Source organism: Zingiber officinale, chromosome 3B, assembly GCF_018446385.1.
Source record: "Zingiber officinale cultivar Zhangliang chromosome 3B, Zo_v1.1, whole genome shotgun sequence".
Classification (NCBI taxonomy): domain Eukaryota; kingdom Viridiplantae; phylum Streptophyta; class Magnoliopsida; order Zingiberales; family Zingiberaceae; genus Zingiber; species Zingiber officinale.
Window position 1 is genome coordinate 19,884,362 of NC_055991.1, and position 22,781 is coordinate 19,907,142.

Consider the following 22,781-nt stretch of genomic DNA (forward strand, 5'->3'; position numbering starts at 1 on the left):
CCTCTCAGTCAATGAAGCGGTGAAGAAATTCAATCGTCTAGCGTGCTTATGCCCAGAATTGGTCAGCACAGAAAGAGAAAGGGTCAGACTTATGCTGAAGATGCTCAGACCCGAAATAGCTCTGAATATGGCCGGCGGAGTTAATAGACCGCAGACTGCCGAAGAGTTAATTAGTAGTGCCCTGATCACTGAACACTACCTAAAGGCGCTGAACGAGGGCAAAAGTCAAACCCAGTCGGGAGGATAGAAATCTCAAAGCACCAAAGCCAACTGGAAGGGAAACCACAGTGGCAAGAGGAAGCAATGGAACGATTCTAAAGGTGGTCCAGCGAGCAAGCAACCTACGTTCCCTCAGTGTACCACATGCGAGAAGAAACATCCAGGAAAATGTCGTGTAGGCACAAATAAGTGCTACAACTGTGGATTGGAAGGACATATGGCCAGAAACTGTCCTACTCAGAGTCAGACACCTCCTCAGCAGTATGTCCAGAACAGAGGTGCTCCCCCACAGCTACACCTGATGCAAGCTGCGATAGAAGGTTCTCAGATAAGCCAAGGAAGATTGGAGGCCCCGCCAGTTACGACGAATGCCAGAATCTACTCCCTCACCAAGGAAGATGTGGCGAATGCTTCTACTGTTGTCACAGGTCAGATATTTATTTTCAATCAGCATGCTACTGTATTATTTGATACTGGGGCAACACACTCGTTCATCTCTACCCTGTTCACAAGAAAGATAGACATGCCACTCCAAGCCTTAGATTGCAAGTTCTTAACAACCCTACCGTCGGGGGAAGTAATGCCATCTACTCATATGTTGCGAGCCGCGCTCATCAGAATCGCAGACAGAGAACTCTACTGTGACCTGATAGTGCTTGACATGCAGGATTATGATATTATATTGGGCATGGACTTCCTGAGCAAGTACGGTGCTTCGATAGAGTGCCGTAAGAGGAAAGTGATTTTTCGGCCTGAAGCATAATCGACTTTCGAATTTATCGGAGAGACAAGGAAGGAAATTAAGAAGTTCTTATCAGCCTTAAAGGCACGGAAGATGTTGGACAACGGATGCACTGGGTTTCTAGCACATGTAGTTGATACAAGGCAGGCAGAGGAACTGAAGCTGGAAGATGTCAGAATTGTATGCAATTACCCAGAGGTATTTCCCGATGAACTACCAGGATTAGCCCCAGATAGAGAAATTGAATTTGAGATCGAATTGATTCCGGGTACTAAACCGATCTCTAAAGCACCTTATCATATGTCGCCAGCTGAATTGAAGGAACTTCAGGAACAGCTACGGGAGTTACTCGACAAGGGACTTATTCGCCCAAGTCACTCTCCATGGGGAACTCCGGTACTGTTCGTGAAAAAGAAAGACAGGTCTATGCGAATGTGCATAGACTATCGAGCTGAATTTATTTTTAATTTAAATTAGTTTTAGTTTAACTTTAAGCTTAATTTTAAGTTGAGTTTTAAATTTCAAGTTTAAGTTTAAGTTTAAAGTTTAATTTTTAAGTTTTAGTTAAGTTTATTCGTAAATTTAATTTAATTTCAGTTAAGTTTTAAATTAAATTAATTATTAATTTAATTTTGAGTTGTATTCTTATTTTTAGGTTTAATTTTAATTTTAATTTTATGGTTAATTTTTATTTTTATTTTTATTTTATTTTATTTTTAATTAAGTTAATTTTTAGTTAATTTAATTTTAATTTGTTTTAGTTAATTTACTTTTTAGTTAAGTTGATTTTAATTTGATTTAATTTTAAATTTTATATAAATATTAATTTAATTTAATTTTTAGTTAATTTTAAATTTTAATTTAAGTTAAGTTATAATTTTAGTTTTTTTATTTTACTTATAATTAAGTTTTAAGTTTTAAGTTTTAAATTAAGTTTTAATATAATTTTTAAATTAAGTTTTAATTTTAAATTTTACTTTTTAAGTTTAAATTTTAAGTTATAATTTAAGTTTAATTTTAAGTTTTAAATTAAGTTTAATTTTATGTTTTAATTTTATGCTTTAATTTTAATTTTAAATTTATGTTTAAATTTTAAGTTTTTATTTAAGTTTTAAATTAAGTATTAATTTAAGTTTTAAATTAAGTTTAATTTTAAGATTTAAATTTATTTAAGTTTTAAATTAAGTTTTTAATTTAAGTTTAATTTTTAGTTTTAAATTTATGTTTTAAATTAAGTTATAATTTAAGTTCAAATTTAAGTTTAATTTTAAGTTTAAATTTTAATTTTAAAGTTTAATTTAATTTTAATTTTATAGTTTAATTTAATTTTAATTTTAAAGTTTAATTTAATTTAATTTTAAAGTTTAATTTAATTTAATTTTAATTTTAATTTTAATTAAATTAAATTAAATTAAATTAAATTTAGATTAATTTTTAATTTTAAAATAATTTCAATTTAATTTAATTTAATTTTAGTTGAATTTAATTTAATTTTTTTTAATTGAATCGAATTTATTTTAATTTAATTATTTTATTTTATTTTATTTTATTTTAATTGAATTTGATTTTAATTTGAATTTAATTTAATTTCATTTAATTTCATTTTAATTTAATTTAATTTTAATTGAAATTTAATTTTAATTTTTTTTGAAATTAATTTAATATTATTTAATTTTAATTGAATTTAATTTAATTGAATTTTAATTTAATTGAATTTTAATTTAATTTTAATTTAATTTTAATTTTAATTTTAATTTAATTTAATTACTTAGTCATCTCTCCCAATCTACGTTTTTAATTAGGGAATGCTATAATTTTATGAGATGAATTAAATTCAATTTCAGAATTTGGTTTAACTTTGTGTTAGATTCATGTTTAGCTTTGGATTCAACAAACAGATATTTTTTGGATAAACTTCTGGGCTATAGTGAGCTACCTGGATATCATTAGACTAACCATGTCTTTGAGATTTTCTAAATAGTCTAATCCACTGAACTTAGTACAAAACATTGGTTTAACTGGTTAGGATTCGTAAAGGGTACCTTCAGTTAGTTCTACTAAGCCAAATGCACCAGGTCGAAGTCATACCTTTGTAGACATGCATAGACAGAGCTTCTCTAACCTACTATCATATAAAACTTTATCAGTCTCGTATGTCAAGTTAAACTTTTGTCCCTTTTTAATGTAACCTTAATTACCCTGCCGAATAAGTTATTATTTTCGGAAGTGCCAACTAGTTTGGAGTCTCTCCCTAAATTATTGATTTTTCTTTTAAGATTTTTGTATAATTAAGACTAATTTTAATTAAGATTTAATGTTTAATTTGTAATTTAAATTTAAGTTTTTAATTTTGAATTAATTAAATTGGTCAAATTGTCCTTCTTTAAAAGAGTGTATTTAATATTTAAATTTTCTTTCACTTTTAATTTTATTAAGTTAATTGAATTATCTTTCTTTAATAGATTATTGTTAATGTTTAAGCTTTTATTAATTTTTAAATTAAAATTAATTAAATTGTTTGATTTATATTTCTTTAAAGTTTATTTTTAACTTGTTATTAATAGTTAATTTCACATTTTCTTTAATATTTAATTTTGAATTTGTTAAATTTGGTTTTGATTTTAATAGAGTGTTTGAATTTATCCTTATATTTTATTTATCTTTTAAGTTCATATTATTAGTTAAATTTATTAAATTAGTCTTATCTTTAAAATTTTCTTAGCTTTGGATAGAATTTTCTAGATTGATATTGTCTAGATTATTAAATAATTTATTAGGTATTTATTGATTTCATCTAAATCTTTTCATTATTTTTTGAATTCAACTTTATTTTAATATTTGAATTAATTATTTCTGAATTAATTAATGTGTCTGAATTGATTTAGTCAATGTTTTGTTTGACCAAGTCATGGTTGATGTCAATTTTGATCGAAGTCTTGATTGACTTGATTAAAATCTAGATAATCATGCAGCATACTAAGGATAATTTCATAATTATCTAGATAATTTCTACTATTGATAGAGTTTTTTTATAAATTATACTAACCTTAAGCGCATCCCTTAATTCAGTAGGCTCTTCCGTTGGATTTGACTCGAGTCTGGATTTGATTTTGACTTGATCGTCTAACTCCAATGGCTCCTCGTGAAGGTTGGTCAAGCAGGTCCAAAACTCGTGGGCATCCTTGACCTTTCCTATCCTACAAGTAACTTGTTAGGTAATAAATCTGAAATTAACTTTATTATCTTTTGGTTTGCTTCCAAGTTTTGTGTTGATCTTCTCAGTGCCATGCCACCATCGAAGTCATTCATGAGGATAAAAGTTTCCATCTATATCTTCCACAGATTGAATTCATGTCTCTTGTACATCTCATATGGAGGTGGTTTGTGAATGCTTCGTCCTTTGACTTGAGCCATTAAGCACTGATGATAAAAAACAAAAAAGAAGTGTCTTGGATTAGCAGTGCTGGGGAAAAATATAGTATTTCACTAATTTTGAAAAAAATAATAAAATATTAATAAAAAATATTATTTCAAATTTTGGTAAGTGCGATATTTTGCTAATACTAACCAACGGTGAAAAGATGGCAGTGAATTTTTGAAAAATAATTTTGGAGGAAAAAAATGAAAGGCGTAAGGATATTTTTTTAAACAAAAACAATATCTATTTTTCTTTTAAAAAGAAACCCCTTTGCTCGATTGGTGGTTGCACTAATTCAGAGTGGTACCTGCTCTGATACCACTTGTTGGATCATAGAGTTTGCCGAAAGGGGGGCGGGGGCGGGGTGAATAGCGATCTTTAAGAATTCGAAAATCAATTCGAGTACGTAGTGGAAATAAGGAAAGTAAGGACAACGCTAACACAACCAATTTTACTTGGTTCGGAGCCTTCATTGACTCCTACTCCAAGGCCCGCACTCGTCGAGTGCTTTCGTTGGACAATCACTAATAATTCGCACAAATGATTATAAAATAAGTATAAGAATTATTAAACTAATACCGACAACAAGAAAAAGGAAATGAGTCAATAGGAGTGCTCCGGGCGCCCGGATCCCTTTCAGGCACCTAGATTGTGACGTCGTCAGACCAATCGGCGCGCTCCTAGCTGTCAGGATAGAATTTTCCTTCCGGGTGCCTGAACCAACTCTGGGCGCCCAGATCCCTTCCGGGCACTCGAACCACCATTTTCCAGAAACTCGTTTTCCTACAAAAAAAAAAAATGTTAGTCCGAGGCAAAATAAAAGTTATACTACCTTGCAAAATAAAATGTTAGCACAATTATATTCAAATAGAGTAGTAATTAGATTCTATCTCCCCAAGACCAGAATCTAGTCACGATCTCAACTTAGATTTCCGAAATGGTTCTAAGTTGGATCGACGCCTAAGTTTCCTGACTAGGAATGCGTCCTCACCAAGTCACTCCCCTCCAGTGATTTACCTTAACTTACCTGTCAGATATCTGGTCAGCCCGTCGACTTGTCTGGACTTCGTGCCAGCTATCCAGTCGTCCCATTGACCTAGCTGGACTTCGTGTCAGCTATCCAATCAGCTCGTCGACCTAGCTGGGCTTCGTGCCAGCTATTTGGTCAACCCATCGACCTAGCTGGGTTTCGTGCCAGATATCCGGTTAGCACGTCGACCTATCTGGACTTCTCCTGCACACTGAGTCAAAGTGTTAGATCATAACAAATCTAACTTAACTTACTTTGTCATTCATCAAAACTTGACTTAGATCGTTAGTGCTAACCGCACCAATAATTATTAAATAGGTTAAGAGTCTTAAGCTTTGCCAACAAGCCAAGTTTTGGTGGTGTTATTCCCGATAAGTGATTATTAGAGGCAGCAAAGAACTTCAAGTTAGAGCAATTTCCCAATGCAATTGGAAGTTCATCGTCAAATCAGTTGTAAGTAAAAATTAATCTCTCCAACTTGTATGTTGTTTTTGAGCTAAAAGAGACGTTCTCTGCTAGATCATTTTGACCAACATCCATTTGTGTGAGATCATCTATGGTCATGGGATTAAGTCCTGTCAAGTAGTTCACATTTAGATAAAGCTCCTAAAATTGACTGTAATTACCAATTGAAGAAGGCAAAGTACCAGAAAGATTATTTTGACCATGTCATAGAATTTAACGTTACATGCATTTCCATTGTAGGAAGGAATTGAGCCATTGAGGTTGTTGTGATCAAGATAAATAGTCTCAAAAGGTGATCTCTAGAACAAAAGACTCGATATATTGCCACTCAGCAAATTATTGTAAAGCGACAAGTTTGATAACTTCTTGAGATTCTGAAGGGTCACTGGTATCTCATCTGAAAGAGAATTGTTTGAGAGTTTCAAGTGTTCAAGAAGGGTGCAATTGCCTATTTCTGAGAGAATAAATCTAGAAAGATCATTGACAACAAGATTTAGTTTCTTTATACAACTAAGCAACCCAATTTCTTTGCCTAGAGAACCAGAAATTCATTATGCGGGAAACTCAGTTGAAGTCACATATCCATTTCTATCACAACCAATTACCGCCCATCTGCAGGGACTTGAGTTTAATGAGTTCCAAGTGGAGTTTACTGATTGAGAAAGTATCTAACTGCTAGAAAGGGTTGACAATGGGTTTCCATCAAAATTTAAGGCATTGCTTGGTTAAAAGAAAGCCAAGAGCAACAACAATATACTATGTGAAAATCGGGTATAGACTTGGCCAAAGGTTACTTCGGCGATTAAAATTTATGAAGTAATATCTAGTAATCAACTTCGGTTATAAAAATGATGAAGTAAATACTATTTTAGACTTCATAGGTTAAAAAATACGGACCACAATTTTTTAAATTTTAATTGATATTTTATTTCGTAATATTTATTCGATGAAGTAATAAATTATAAAATAAAATTTAATTTTGTAAGTGTTAAAGTAATAAATTTTATCCAATCAAAACACTTTTCCCTTATATCCCTAATTTTTTCACTCAATCCCCATTTCGCAAAAACCCTACGCAACAGATTTTTCATCTCCAACATTCCATCGTCGTGAACCCTAAAAGCATGGATCTGCCTCTCTCGGAAGTAGCCGATGGAGGATCCTCGCTCTAGTGTTGCGTCTTTTGCTACCAAACGTGTCCCTTCCGCGTCTAGCATCGTGAATCTCATTCCTACCTCACAGCAATCCAATGTGCACGGGAATGTGGAGGAGGATGGAAAGCAAGAGCTAACAGAAGGGAAAAGGTGCGTGAGTTTGTTAGGGGTCATTCTCAGGCATGGTGAGGGTTTCCGAGGATAAGGAATCCAAATCCACAGGTAATCTTCTTCTTCTTCTTCTCTAAATCCCTAATCTTATTTCCTCCTCCTTTTCCTTTCTTAGAACCCTCTTTTTTTCCTTCTCTAAATTTCTCAAATTGTCCCCTTTTTCACCTTTGGAGTACTTCACTAGCATTGTATTATGATTTAAGATCCATCTGTGGGGTCGAATGCACGCATATGTGTGTGAGCGTGAGGCAACGCAACCAAGTTGGTCTCGTCTTGCCTTTGTTTTTAATTGTTATTAGAATGTATTTTGTGTGCTCATACTTTATTGTTTCTTTTCAATGTTACATGTAGTAATATCTAATGGTCCCCAGTGGATTTATGTTCTTTGATATCTTGATTCATAGGAACAAGTGAAACTATGTACATTCTATATTTTCCCTAGCTTGCTTATTACTACACATTTCCCCTAACTTTGCTAGACAATTACTTCATGGATGTATCTTTTTTCAATATAACTCGGCAGAATGTTGATAAGACAAACACGACAGACATGACAAACATATTGATAAGAGCTATCAAAATCAGTAAACTAAAGAATGAACTAAAGGATGTAAGAGATGGTTGCACTAGTAAAACGTACTATTCATCGTGCCTTCTATTTTTTTTTGTTTTTGGTTTTTTGCTTAATCAATCATTGTCATACAGTTTACATGCTTGTGTTACTTCATTTCTGTACATGCCGACACTTGAATATTTTGGAATTTAAATTTGTTCTTATAATAGAAGACAACATGGGATACCCAAATATGAAAATGAAGTTTTCATTGACGTTCTCTATCCTACTCCACTTAATAATTTCCTGCCTAATTTCGAGTAAAAAAACAAATGTAAAGACATGGTACAACTTATTTAAGGTGGTGGTTAAGATAATTTAGAAGCACTAACTGTAAGAATGGTGATAAAGGAGTATTTTTGGACTCTTGTGGGTGTGTTTAACACTTAGATCTATTTCCATGTTGGATACTCTTGCCCAAGTTGAATTAATAGCTTTTTAATACATCAACTACAATTTGATTAGTCTCCTTTTATTTCTACTTCATGTTTTTATTTCTAATGTGCTGGTTAAATTCATGGTTGAAATTGTTTGCTATCATAGGTTATATCTATTCTACTTTTGTTTAGATTTTCTATTTCACAATTTGCTAGTTAGTTATGTAACACATTAATGTGCATATCATGCTAGTTTCGGAAAGTGTGGAAACTCAGACCACAAAACAATAAGATGAATGTTGTGTTATTTATATGCTTATTCTCAATAGTAGTAAGCTGTTGGTTATCGTGGTAATTAATAGTCTCCACTATCCCGGTATTGTTATAAGTTCCTATCTAATAGAACTTTGAGAACAAGGATATAAATAATAGAGTTCCAATTTTGAGAATAAGGTTATATTTTTTTGAGAACAACTATAATCTAGCAAAACTTTGAGACCAATGTTATAAGTTCCAATTTTCTTCATAGAGTTAAAATGAATTACTGATGGACATTTATATATTTTTTTCCCCATCACTAGATCCATTCAAACTTCTAAAGGGTGGGCTTCCCCAAAAAAGTTGAAGAATAACTCTTTGATAAATATAAGTGGATAGATTCAGATGTTTGATCTTCAATTCTGGCCATTGGCGTACCGCGTACACCTACTAAACTCTTTGATATGTTAGTTTTTAATAAATTTGGCTTCCATATTTTGCCCATATTTACTTGATTTTGTTTGGAAGGTGAAGCCTATATTGTCCTTGAGGCTTCTTACTATCCTTCATTTTAGTTCTAAAATTATTTTTGTTTTATTCACTTGAATTTGGTACCCTATTTAAGAATCTAATTATAGAAAGAGGGAGTATGATACAGAGAATAAATGTACTATTTTTCTAAATTCTAGTACGGGCTCCTTTCCTTTGAAATGTTTTCTTATTTTGTTGTTCATTTTGTTAATTGAAAAGATTGTTCTGAAATGGATTTATTATAGAATAGATGCTCAAATAAATTTTTTTACATATATATGCATCTATATTCATTTTTTTTTCAGTGTTATGGACTTATGGATGAATACATACTAAATTATCTAGGGTCCTCTATCATCCAATCTAACCTAATTTTTTTTTCATTTGTTGTAAACTGATTCTCTAGGTCCATCAATCACAATATACTCATCAAGTTTGTTTGTTTCATGGATTATAGACTAAGAATGTTGCTGAAGATTATATAGATTAGAGTTGAGTCATTGTAAACCTTTTATAGTTCTTCTATTCCTAATATTTCATAGACATATCATGCAAAATTAGCATCGAGGGAGATGTGAATAGGACTAACAAACTTTTTCTGATATTGGCATCCATGTTTTTCTCCCTTCTATTTTTTTTATAGAACAAGATAATTAAAATATGAAATTAAAGATGTGATTTTTTACCATTACATTGTCATTACCTTGTAGTTACTTTTACAAATACTTGAAGAAAGAAAATAGAGTTGAGTATGTTTCATTTATAAATCCTGGTCACATACCTACATGCGATGTGGGTGAAAAAGGTAGTAAATTGTCACAACATATTGCTGCTCAGTTGGATCGAACAAAGATAGCATCTTCTTCATCCCATAAAACACTGGCTAAGATTTTAATTATTTATCAATTCCAACTACATGCTAGTCAATATTATATTTTCATTTGTGCAAGTATCATTGGATTCTGACTATAATTAATGAAGATAAGAATATGATATATTTATTGGACTCTTTGAGTAACAGGAACCAAGACCATACTTGGCAAACTATTATGACCAAGTAGGTAATAGATTATACTGATTTTGAATGCATTCAATTCATTATAGGTTGAAAAAATAACTTTCTATTTTTTACAATATAAAGTAGTGGTGTCAAGATATACAATGCATCAAGGGGTATTTTCAAAAGGACCTGGTTTTAAACAATTGATAATATACATTGTGACTATGTATTTAGACATCAATTAATAATTCTTATTATTTGGATTGTGACTTTTTGCATGACATTTTTAATTTTATTAGGGTAATCTTAAACAAAATGGTAGTGTTGAATGTGGATATTGTGTGATGCAGTATATGAAAGAGATAATCTTAGATGAAGATCCATAATTGGAGAGGAAGGTGAATTTTTTCTTTATGAAATATTTTCTTTATAAAATATTGAGTCATTTTTCATTGACCCTCAAACTTCTGTTAATACTTCAGTTTGCAGTATCAAAAAATAAATAGTATTACAAACAATCTTAGTATGATGAAGTCAGAAGTGAATAGAGTGAATTCGTCTACTTCTATGTGGGTGCCTAAGCGTAGGCTATGATATAAATTTTAGATTGTATTTAGATATTTATAGATACAAAAATTTTTGGGTTATGGTTAAACATGACTTTTATGAATACACTTTTGGGTTGTATTTGATATATATTAGTGATATATGTGTTCAATTTTGGTGGTGAAAAATATTGTGTTATAGTAAACTATTATGATATACACTTTTGTTAATTAAAATTTTATTATAGTAATATATGATCAATTACGTCAACATTATAAATACAAATGATGGAGTAATACAACATAAAAGACTTTAATAAATTTAAATAGTGGCGTAGTTAAAGAAACTATTTACTTTGTCACTGATCAAATTTGTGAAATTGTTCGTATGTATTACTTTGCTAAATTAAATTTTTTTATTATAGTAAAATATGTTTTATTACTTCTATACTCGATGAAGTAATATAATAAAAAATACTTTGACCAAGCTAAATTATGCAAAAGTAAAATTAAACATTTACTACACCAGAATACAAAAGTTGTGAAGTCGTATATATATTTTACTTCGTCAATCAATGTAACCTATGAGGTAATATATCATCAACCACTTCAATACTTTTATTGATCTCGATGAAGTAATAGAGTCTTTTTACTTTGAGAATGGTCTGATTTTGAACCAGATTTGGAGCAGTGATAGACTTCGGTAATTGTATAGTGAAGTAATAAATTGACCCTTTTACTTCACGTGCGTCTACTTCAGTAATTTTATATCTATTACTTCGAATAATATCTGAAATCTATTACTGATTTTCATATAGTTATAATCTATCATCACGTTCATGTATCTCTAAAGGAAACAAACAAGTAAGTTTTTTATGTATCCTGGCTATGTTCCTTCACATGATTTAACTAGGATGTTATGTAGAGAGAGCATAAGATCACATGATTTAACTAGGATGTTATGTAGAGAGAGCATAAGAAACTATATTTAATAATAATTTCTAACAATTTTCACATTAGGAACTGTAAAATAAGCAACAACAAAAATTAAATATGAATATGTAGAGAAAAACAAACGGTTAATATTGGTAGAATTATAAATCATATACAGTTAAAATATTAGAAAAAAATAAAAGCTTTTATGAAAAGAAGATTACCGTATGAGTACTGATTTTTAAAATTCAACACCATACTATGGTGTTAAATAATTTTTTTCTTTTATAATTTCAATATATCAATTATACTGAAATATCAAATAATTTTAATATGACCATACTATGGTGTTAGATAAATATTTTTTCCTTTTATAATTTTGGTATATCAAATATATCGAAAATATCAAAATACCAAATAATTTTAGTATGAACAATATGTCATTTAATTATATTGAAAATTCAATATACCAAAATTTCGGTATACTAAAATTTTAGTTCAGTATATATTTTTTAAATATAGAAATTTTTAATATGATATAATATAAAATTTTTGATATCCTACTATATACAACCCCTAGAGAAAACTAATGTTTGACAAACAAGAAATCACGGTTTTTCTTTTTGAATCACAGTTGAGCTTTCTTAGCTTTACTACATTTTGGAATAATAAATTTCATCTTTAGTAGAACTCTTGCCAAAAAAGGACAAACTGTTGCTATTGAAGGTCAACCGTACTATAAGTTTATAAAGCCTTTATCCATTTTCTTCTAATGTTTGTCTCAAATATCGATGTCCTTGTTGTAATGCATCTATTCTCATCTTCTGTGCTAATGGTTTGGGCTTGTGATAAGATATTTTATAAACAATTATTTAATTGCTATGTATGTAGTTATTAGTTTCAAACACCAAGATCCTAATAGCAACACCATTACCAACTCAAATTTACAGATAAAGAATGATAAATATTTTTCAGACATATCAAACGTTAAAATTCTAAATGAACTTAAATTTTTATAAAAATTTATTGAAATATCTCCAATAGTTAAAATTTTAAGTGAGATTTTTTAGTCAACATAACGTATAAAAGACAAAGAGTAAATTTAAATTTTCACTACTACTTTTAAACTATAAGTCTCAAACTTCATTTCTATAATGATTCAAACTTTCTTATTGAGCTTTTTTTTTATTTTACAGAACTCTCACACGGACCTTACATTAGAATGCCCTAAAACAGTTTTACACAACTCATGACCAAAGGAACACTTGATTTCTTCACAACCTTTTTATATACCATTGATCAGTATTTCTTTCTTTCTTTTTTAATCTACGCAAGTTATTGTCCATGAAATTGATTAAAAAGTTTACAAGAACAATTGTGCCTGAAAAAAAGTGGTGCAAAGAGAGTACACTTACATTTTACCCCCTGAGATAGCTTCGAGAGCACATCAACAATTGGCTTCTTTCCTCGGCTTGGGCTTCATCCTAGCGAAGATGCTCCATGCAGCAGCCTTTGGCTTCCCGAGCTTCTCGATCTCCTTCTTCATGCCCAGGCATTCCTTCTCGAGGTCGATGATCCGCTGCCTCACGTCGACATTCCGCTCGCTCTCCCTTCGTTGCGCGTCGACGACCTCCGCTCGGGTTGCGCGGCTGGTGGTCTTTTGCAGCAAAAGGCTGGCCTGGGTTACACGGGCGGCGTTGGGGGGATTCTCCAGGTTGTCGGAGACGAAGAACCAGCTCGCGACCGAGGTTCGAAGGCGGAGCTGCTCGAAGAATAGCACTTGAACGATGACCCGGAGGGGGAGCCTCTCGTTCTGCGCGGCGTGGGTGCAGGCTTCCAGGGAGAGCTTTTGGCAGTTCATGAGCCGGCAGAGCTGCTCCTTCTCCGCCTCCGTGAGCCAAGGATGCGACTGAAATGGGAGCCAAGATGTGAATTAGCAATCAGGGGACTGATATTGGTGCGAAGTGAACTTTTTGGCTTTTACCTTGAGGTATATGTCGACGGCTCGATAGATGCCGTCGTCGAGAGGCCGGCCGTAGTCCGGCACGGCGGCCGTGAGTGCCATGAACTTGGGAGGCTTCAGATTCACGTCCGTAGACACCTCCGCCAAGTAACCGTCCACCAGCTTCGCCACCGTCGTAAGCGGCGTTAACGCCGGCGACGACGCCCCCGGCACCAGCTGCGCTTCGTCCACCACCCCCGACAATGCCACCGCCGGCGACTGGTCGATCTGCATGAAGTGGTCCAGAATCCTCTGCACGCAGTCGATGTCGTAGAGCGTCTCCACCGAATACCCCAAATTGGGGATCAGGATGTCCTCCAGAGTCGCCTCGTCCAGCTGCGACCCAATCCGCCGCTCTAGGTTTTCGCGGCACGAAGCGCTTGCCCGCAGGATCATGGCGGTGCGGAGCATGTTGAGGAGGAAGGTTGAGGTCGTCACGCCCTTGCGCATCGGGAGGAGATCCACGATCTCTTCGATGAACACCCTCTGGTCGCTCTCCGACGGCGCCGAGACCGGCTCGCCCTGGGCGGAGACGGCGCGGAAGCTCAGGTTGCGGCTGAGCCCCGGGAGGAACCTCTTGGCGTAGAACATTAGGGCTCCGGCTATGCTCTCCGGCTTCATCCCCTTCGCCTCCATCGCCAAGATGAGTCTTTTAAAAAGGGGCAAACTCAGAAACAACACGTCTTCGTACCACCAGTCGGAGATCGACGCCGAGCTGGATGTCTTCGCCGGGACGATCCCGTTCCAAGCCGGGACGCCCTCGTCCGGGGTCTTTGCGGCCGCCGGACATCCGAAGACGGTTGAATCCGCGCAAGCTTTGGAGGCGAGGGAGTTGATGCATCTGGAGACGATCTGAAGGTCCTCGGCTTGGGGGAGGACGCTCTCGCAGGCCTCGAGCGCCTTGGTGGAGTCCTTCCAGCTGGCGAAGATCTGGTCGAGAAATTTCTCGGTCTGGAAGATGAGGTTTCCGCCGGCGAGGTCCTCGGTCATGCAGAGGTGCTCGGCGGCGCAGCGGAGGGAGACGACGTTGAGGGCGTTGAGCTCGATTCGGACGTCGTAGCAGAACTTGGCAACGAGCTCGAAGGCCTTGGCGCCTCCGGGGATGTCGTGCAGCTGGAGGATGCAGGAGGAGTCCTTGCCTTCGCCGCCGCCGCCGCCGCCGCCGCGGAACTCGCTGATTGCTTTCCTGAGGAGGCCGCTCCGGTTGAGTAGTGGAAACTGCACTAATTTGCTGGTAAATTCCTTAACATAGCCGCATCAAATTTATATGTTTATCACCCAACTTTTTTTTAATTAATAATTAATCATTTTTAAAAGATAAAATAAATACTTCAATCTCATATTTTTACATTCAAGAAAAAAAATGTTAAAAACATTGGGAAAAAACTCAAAATAGTGCCCCAAATTAGCAAAAACATTATATTATATAGGAGTCCCTTTTTCTTAAAAGAAAGCAAAAATTCAAATGAGCCCTGCTCTCATAATTTTATCTTAAAAATACTATTTAACATTATTGTAAAAGATAACATCTACTTTTACCACGTGTGAAAGTTACCGGCTACCGCTAGTAGAAGTTGACCAGTAATAATTATATGGTGTAGAAACTACGGTCTAAGTATTAATTTTTATAAGTTTGATCACGATTAAAATATAGTAAGTATTATAAAATACTCATAGTTTGCGTTGAAATATTATTTTAATTAAAGTTATCACTCAGAACAATAAAAATAAAATAATATAAATATAAACTACATGTTAGCTTCTATAAAATTGATCATGATCAAATAATATTCATTTGAAATATAATAAATGTTATTGAGTTTTAATTATTTATTTTGCTTGTTAAAATATTATTTTAATCAATTTATCATTCAAAAAATAAAATCAAAATGATATAAAATTATTGTTGTAATAGAAGTAAGTTGCTAATTTCTATACGTTGTAGATATTAACTTCTAATTTCTATAATTATAGAAGCTAGTTGTTAATTTCTACATAATTGAATGATCAAATAATATAATGTAAAAATTAGTTGTTAACTTTTATAAATTGTAGAAACTAGTTACTAGCTTTATGACTAAATGATTAGGTAATATAAAGTATTTTAGACGGATCATTTTAAAGGGGGCATTCATATCACTTTAATCAGAAATAAGGTAAAAACATAAATAATGGATGCCTATTTTATATTTACCCAAAAATATTTTGGCATTAATAAAATTTTAAAATAATATTTTTGTAAATTCAGATCATTAAAAACAAATTATAATACCTTATGGAGATAGAAAGTCATCTCCCCTACTTCTATCACAACATCACTTGAAAGCTCATTTAAACATTTCCTGCCAAATTAAAACAAAAACAACATTAATTTAATTTTCAGCTCCAAAAAATAATGAAATAAACAGATCGTAATAATGAAATATTTTCAACAGCAGATTTAATTGCTGAAAGAAAAAGGGGGGAACAATAGAGATGTGAAATTAATAAAACTCACCATGTTTGGCCTTCAAGCTGGAAAGTCTCAGGTTTGCTGCCTATCGTCATGGAAGCCATAGTCTCTTGATTAGCTAACGTAGAAGAAGACGACTCTGTTCCTGCTGTAGCTGCTGTCGTCCATGCTAGAGAAAAGAAAGAAAGACAGAGAAATAGATTGCAGAGGAGGAGGAATCCTAATTTGCAAGTTTTTGGATCTGAGTCCGAGTATTGAGGTGGAGCTGACACCAAATTATTCAATAATTTTATTTTATTTTATTTTGGAACATTTCAACTAATTATAGCTTTGGTGCTCATTTTTCACTAGATTATGCTTGGCTTAGAGATAGATTTGTTTCAAAGTATAAGAATTATTAGTAAGAACAATTAAATTACTTTTAGAACATTTGGTTGATAAACTTGAGATTTCTGAAGTCATAATTTCACGTAAATTTATAATTTGATCACGCAACTACATCTATATTAATATTGATTTTCTCTTTTACCTTAAAAAAAGAGTGGTTGATCCAAAAGAAACTTTGTAGATTTTCTAGATTAAAAAAAATACTCAGAGAATACCATAAAATAATAATTATTTGACACAAATCTATATAAGTGGCAAAAAAACTGGCTACAAATCCACAATTCATGCACTCAAAACAACAAACTAAGAATATATAAGATTGAGCTAATTGTAAAGGGTCTTGGCCATCTGAACCCTCTGCGTCCTGCTTTTCATCTTAAATTGTTTTTCTTCACCCTTCTCGTTTTTTGTAATCGCTTTGGCTACGCGTTTAAGTTTCCGGAGGTTCTTGGATCTCGTCACTCGTCCAGCTTTCTTGATCTTCCTGATTCCAGCATGGGGCAAGACAGGAGAAATCACAAATGAGAAAGATTCAAAATGGTAACGAGCTAATGATATCTTCAAAAAGAAAGAGCAGCATAAGGAAAATAGAATCATTATATTGAATTATTACAACTAAGAATAGGAAACGGAATCATTTGAGAAAAATAGCAGCATAAGGAAAACTTGAGTAATAAGCCAATATCTGCTGAGGTGAGCCACCAACCACTTGTGTCACATGAACATAACTTCCTCAACTTACAAAACCGCCATGTCCAAGTGTCTTTGGCTTCCATTGGCTCCATGCCAAGTGGCAGCCTATGCATGATAAAGAGGCATGGTGGGTTCATTGGCAAGGCATCCAAGAGGGAGTGCCAAGAGAGTGCCAAAGGTGCAAGGGTGTGCCCAAGGAGTGTGCATTGTGAGCAAATTCGTGGGGAGTTTGCGAAGGCAAATTCTTGGATGCCTTGCCAATGAATCCACCATGCCTATTTATCATGCATAGGCGGCGGTTACAAAGGAGATTACGTGGTGGTTACACCAACCACTTGTGCCACATGGACATAACTTCCTCAACTTACAAAACAGCCATGTCCAAGTGTCTTTGGCTTCCATTGGCTCCATGCCAAGTGGCAGCCTGCACCCATGTGCTTGCTCCATCATAATGCTGCATTGGATCCACGCCAAGTGTCAGCATGTTCCGCTTGTTCTTCGGCCCATGGCTTCACCGCATTGGTCCACGCCAAGTGTCAATCCGCACCCCTTGTGCTTGACCACGTCCTGGCTTTGTTGGCACCCACGAACAATCCATCTGCGGCCCAGTGTTCGTACAACGGCTCCAAGTCTTCGACACCACGAACAGTCCATCTGTCCACCTTTGGCACCACGGGCAGTCCATCTATCCGCACCACGAACAGTCCACCTGTCTGCGTTTCTCCATGGCTCCGCTTCTTTGGCCCCGCGCCAAAGCATGTTTGCACGTCAAGTGCTCGGCCCACGGCTCCGTCTCTTTGGCCCCGCGCCAAAGCATGTTTGCACACCAAGTGCTCGGCCCACGGCTCAATCTCTTTGGCACCACGAACAAGTCCCGTCTGCTCGCTTCCTTGGCGCCACGGGCAAGTCCCTCTGCCCGCACCTTCGTTGCCATAGACAAGTCCGTCTGTCTACTCCGTCGGCAACACGAGCAATCCATTTGCCCGCACAACGGACAAGTCCCGTCTATTTGCCTTTGCTGCTTCGGCATGCCCAGCACACATGCCTTGCTCGCCACAATGCCAAGTCTGCCACATGCACGACTTGGGCTTGGGTAGCACCCCGCGTGCTACCGTATCCGCAACATCGACATGGCTTGTGCACAGCCACGCCCAGATCATTGCCAAGCCTTGCTCAACTAAGGCTTGGGCTTTGGACAGCCCCATGCTGCTGCTCCACTGGCCGCTTGGCATGTCTAGCATACATGTCACGCTCGCTTCGCTGCTAAGTCCGCCTCCTGCAGACTTAGTCTTGGACAGCGCCCCGCGCACTGCCAATCTGCTCCTTGGCATGACTTTCGCCAATGCCACGCATGCTGGTTTGTCAAGTCCGCCTCCTGCAGACTTGGGCTTGGACAGTGCCCCACGCACTGCCAATCTGCTGCTTGGCATGGCCTGCGCCCATGCCATGCTTGCTGTTTTGCCAAATCTTCCTCATGTAAGACTTGGGCTTGGGCAGCCCCGCACCGCCGCTCCGCTTGGCATGCCTTGCGCGCATGCTACGCCTTGAATATTTGCCAAGTCTGCCTCCTGCCAGACTTGGGCTTGGACAGCCCCGCGCCGCCCAAATGCTCCGCTGCTTGGCATGTGCCCCGCGCACATGCCCAATAGGCTGGATCAAGGAGCAACGAGCCAATCCTTCATGTCCAGCCTAGTCGCCAAACTTAAGGGGGTAACAAACCACCCCCACCCGATGAAGTCGATGCCCTCGTCGAACTCTTCCGTTGGCGGGCCTCCTTCTTTGGCATCGTCCCCTTGACTTTGCCAACCTGCTCTGAGTATACCTCCACGTTTCCTTCATTTTTGTTAGCCTCAAAACCAACAATTGAATTCAGCAAATGTAAAGGATTAACCAAAGCAGCAACTTCCTCTTCGTGGCACTCCTCGTTCTCTACTGCCAAGAGAACATTTAACTTCTCTCGCTTGGGGCACTCCCGCACCAAGTGAGGCCCGTTGCATAGAAAACAACCTTGACTCTTCAAGTTGTTGTTTCCTTGAGCTACAGAATGATCCTTCCCACCATTCCGCCGACTGCTAGCCGCATCTTTCTTTCGTTCCACCTCCTTCGCCTTTCGATTCTTCATGACTTTGGGAGGGGAAGAAGTCTCCAAACTCTCCTTGTTGGAGTGAAAATTGGCCAAGGCATCCGCAGCAATGATAGCACCAGGAAAATCCCGCACATTCTGCCTTCGAAGTTCAATTTGCGCCCACGGTTGCAAACCGTTCAGAAAGTTGTAAAGTTAGTCCTCCTCGGACATGTTGGAAATATCCAACATCAAGGAAGTAAATTCCTTGACATAGTCTCGAACAGCTTTTAGCTAAGTTTTATGCTTAGAAATCAAGCACACTCAACTATCAGCTTCTTTTGATCTCACCATAAGTGTTGGTTACTTTTGAGACACTTTTAGACTAAAATTTCTTTGCTCAAAACCAGAACATGCAGGTTTCACTAGAAAAAGTACCTACCTAAATGGGGTTTCAATTCTTTCTATCAACATATTTACGATGGATGATCACTCTCTAAAATGGAATTACAGATAATTATTACCGCATCTTGTAATCTGAGAAAGTTCACTGTAGTCTTCTTCTATTTATATTGGAAAAAAAAACACAATTAGCTGGACCGAACTAAACTTGTAAGTAAACTTGTATTAACATTACGCTAAGAAATGACAATTATCAAAGTTAACCATAAACAGCAGGAGGAACAAGATCAAAGGATGAAAACAATTTTTAGTGGCCACTCAGGATCAATTGTCAAACATATCAACAACTTTCAAGATTATATCTAAGAATACAAATAATATAAAGACCTTATGTTTTTTATGATGTTTTTAGAACACACAGCCGGATACAGAATGAACTTGAAGGGAAATACAGGAAAGCTTTGGATATTAAGCGTCATGGCATGGTCACACGTCAAAGGAGATTGAATTTGAGAGAATACAAGAACAAGTATAGCAGTAGCACTAATATATCTGACATTAAGCTCTAAATTTGAGAGAATACAAGAACAAGTATAGCAGTAGGCCAGGAGCATTAATATATCTGATATTAAGCTCTAAATTTGAGAGAATACAAGAACAAGTATAGCAGTAGCACTAATATATCTGACATTAAGCTGTAATTAAATTAGAAAATACAACATGAGCCAATAGCGAACATGGCCATTAACACACTAACAAGCTTCTTTCATCACTTCAGATTGTAAAAACTGCAAGGAACAGGAATAGCAATGAGCATAAGGACTAACAAGTCTAAAACTTATTAAATTGCTGGTCAAACAATGTTTAGTTTATAAAAAACGAGTTCATAAACAAGAAAAAGTTGCTTAAACCCTAATATTTATCCTAAATGCATTCATATTTTCATCTTTACATTACTGCTTATAGTTCATAACCAGTAAATTCAAAACATGTTTTATGATAAGTACAAGAACATGAGACAAGAAAATTTTGGTAGAAGCAACATGAAAAAGGGAGAATTAGAAAAATCCAATCCAAATTCGAAAATTGAAGCAAAAAAAAAAACTTTCATTCTGAGGTGTTGCTAACCTGTCGATGGCACCAAGGAATGAATTTGAATTTTTCCCCTCGGACGTATCCATTTCTGTAATCGATTAACAATAGACGAGAATGAGAAGGAATAAAAAAACTAAATTGACTGCAAATAGAGTAGAACCGAGACAATGCACGAGTACAGACGTTGAGGAGCATCTGTGACTGCATCAGTGGAGACGTCGATCGACATGGCTCCGTCCTTGTTTAAATCGTTCTTGTTCTTGCCCCTCTTGTTGCGGTTCTTCGCCATGGCGGTAGATTGGAGGCTGGCTTCTAGGGTTTCTTCGCGTAGCACACAACACCGCGGCAACAGCATAAAGTGTTATATAAAGCCCATTAAGGTCCAAAATATGATACTTTGGCCCACCAAATTAGAAACCTGACCTTGTATGTCTTTGTAATTAAATTTAAATTCGTCTTAAAATAAATCAACAATTATATGTACTATTTTTTTAAGATGTTGACTTTGAAAAAAAAAAACATTCTCTAACTTTTTTTTTCTTTTTTTTTTTTCTTTTTTCATTCAGGTATCCATATCTTGACTAATTTAGAAATAGGTAACATTTCTCCTAATTTATCCATTAAATAAATCTGGAAGTACAAGTAGTCTTACAGACAGAAACTTAGTTGTCCCACTAGTTTGAATATGGTGCTTACCAGTCTTGAAATTCGAACCTTCGATGCATGATATATCCATTAGGTGTCTTACCGTTCTGTCGTGCTCGGGGCACTAATATATTTAGTTGATGATAAAAGGGGAAGTTGTTACTTTAGTGGTCATTTTAGGATGAATTCATACACTTTGGAAGAGGATAAATCACATAGGTTTATTCAACCTTAATCGAACGGCTTTTCTAGATAGGGGCATGAGATAATTTGAACAGTATTTATATAGGTCAGAAATCAAATCATATTTCTCTAGTGACAAGGCCCGAGGGCTTGATTTAATCGGAGATATGAGATTAAAGTTATATTTGACATTTAAATCTTAGACTATAATTAAATTACATATTGTTAGCTTTGTAATCTATATTATAAAATTTTATTCTTTTATTGTTAAAATGGCACCAAATAAAATAATTAATCTGGTAATATAATCAAAATTAAATTACAAGACTGATTATCCCTAACCAAATATAATCCCATTACAACACACTTTATGAAAAAAAATTGGCATTAAAGGAGAAGCTTCCTACTCCACCACTAATGCATGTTGATTGGGGGTGCATGGCATAATTTCGGGGTGGTGTGATGATTAAGACATGAGGTGTTATCACATAAGGTCTTGGGGTCGAAACTCGGCGTGACCGAGCATAACCTTCCTCATGTCTTAGCCATTTGCACTAATGGTTAGTAGCCACCCGTGATTTACCTCCTCCGTGTTAACCTAGGGACGGGTTGACGGGGGTGCTCGGGATAAGCAAATCGCCTTTTTTACCACATGATTGGGGGTGCATGACATGTTCGGGTTATGATTACAAATGAATTGAGCAACAGTTGAAACGATTAGTCTCTACTGATACGATGAAATAGTAAGGATTGAAATCCAATTCAGTTGATCTAAAAATATTAGGTTAATAAATTGACTATTTTAGTAGTTAGTAAAAAAATTTGATTGAATTGGTCCTCCAAAGATTAATTAAATTGAATCCGTAAGTGAAAAAAGTAAAATATTTAAACACTGAATTTAAGTTTTAAATAGAATAAATATTTTAGTGGTTCTGAGTATCTATAAATTAGACTTCAAATTTATTGAAAACTAAAGAAAAAATTATCTAGCTTCAAAATTAGTCCACTAAAATTCAGACATTTAAATTATTAAAAAATAATTGAATCAATTGATTATCCGATAGAATCACTAATTTAATACCAAACTAGTAAATTAAGTAGTAAATAGTTGAGTTTAATTCATATAAACTTTATGAAAAAAAAATCTTAGATAATTACCAAATAATTTAGTTTACTCTCCTAAACAAGACAGCCTACTACAATAGTTTAGAAATCTCCACACTTTTGGAATTAATTTATTTGATTGCCTTATTTAGTAAAATATTAATATAATAAAAATTAGATCAATTTCACATTCTCAACATATTATTAATAATATAAATATATAAAATGCATCTTATAACAAAAAATTTGGCTTATATAATATCATAAATATACAGTGTTTATATATTTTCAGCAGAAAAC

The 22,781-nt window shown here is 35.1% G+C and overlaps 1 protein-coding gene and 1 long non-coding RNA gene across 3 annotated transcripts; one reads left to right on the top strand and one right to left on the bottom strand.

Annotated features, from left to right (window-relative positions):
- Positions 1-6,906: 6,906 nt before the first annotated feature.
- LOC122056094 lies at positions 6,907-16,172 on the top strand. 2 transcript variants are annotated; one of them, XR_006133023.1, is made up of 3 exons: positions 6,907-7,250; positions 8,771-14,692; positions 15,894-16,172. It is a non-coding gene; the product is annotated as an uncharacterized LOC122056094 (long non-coding RNA). The 2 variants fall into 2 exon arrangements; XR_006133024.1 differs by having other exon boundaries at positions 15,897-16,172.
- Positions 16,173-16,501: 329 nt separating this feature from the next.
- LOC122056095 lies at positions 16,502-20,898 on the bottom strand. Its single transcript, XM_042617878.1, has 3 exons — positions 20,733-20,898; positions 20,583-20,637; positions 16,502-16,781 (listed from the first exon to the last, which is right to left on the bottom strand). The coding sequence occupies exons 1-3, from the start codon at positions 20,836-20,838 to the stop codon at positions 16,622-16,624; spliced, it is 321 nt and encodes a 106-aa protein (XP_042473812.1). The 5' UTR covers positions 20,839-20,898; the 3' UTR covers positions 16,502-16,621.
- Between the last annotated feature and the right edge of the window lie 1,883 nt (positions 20,899-22,781).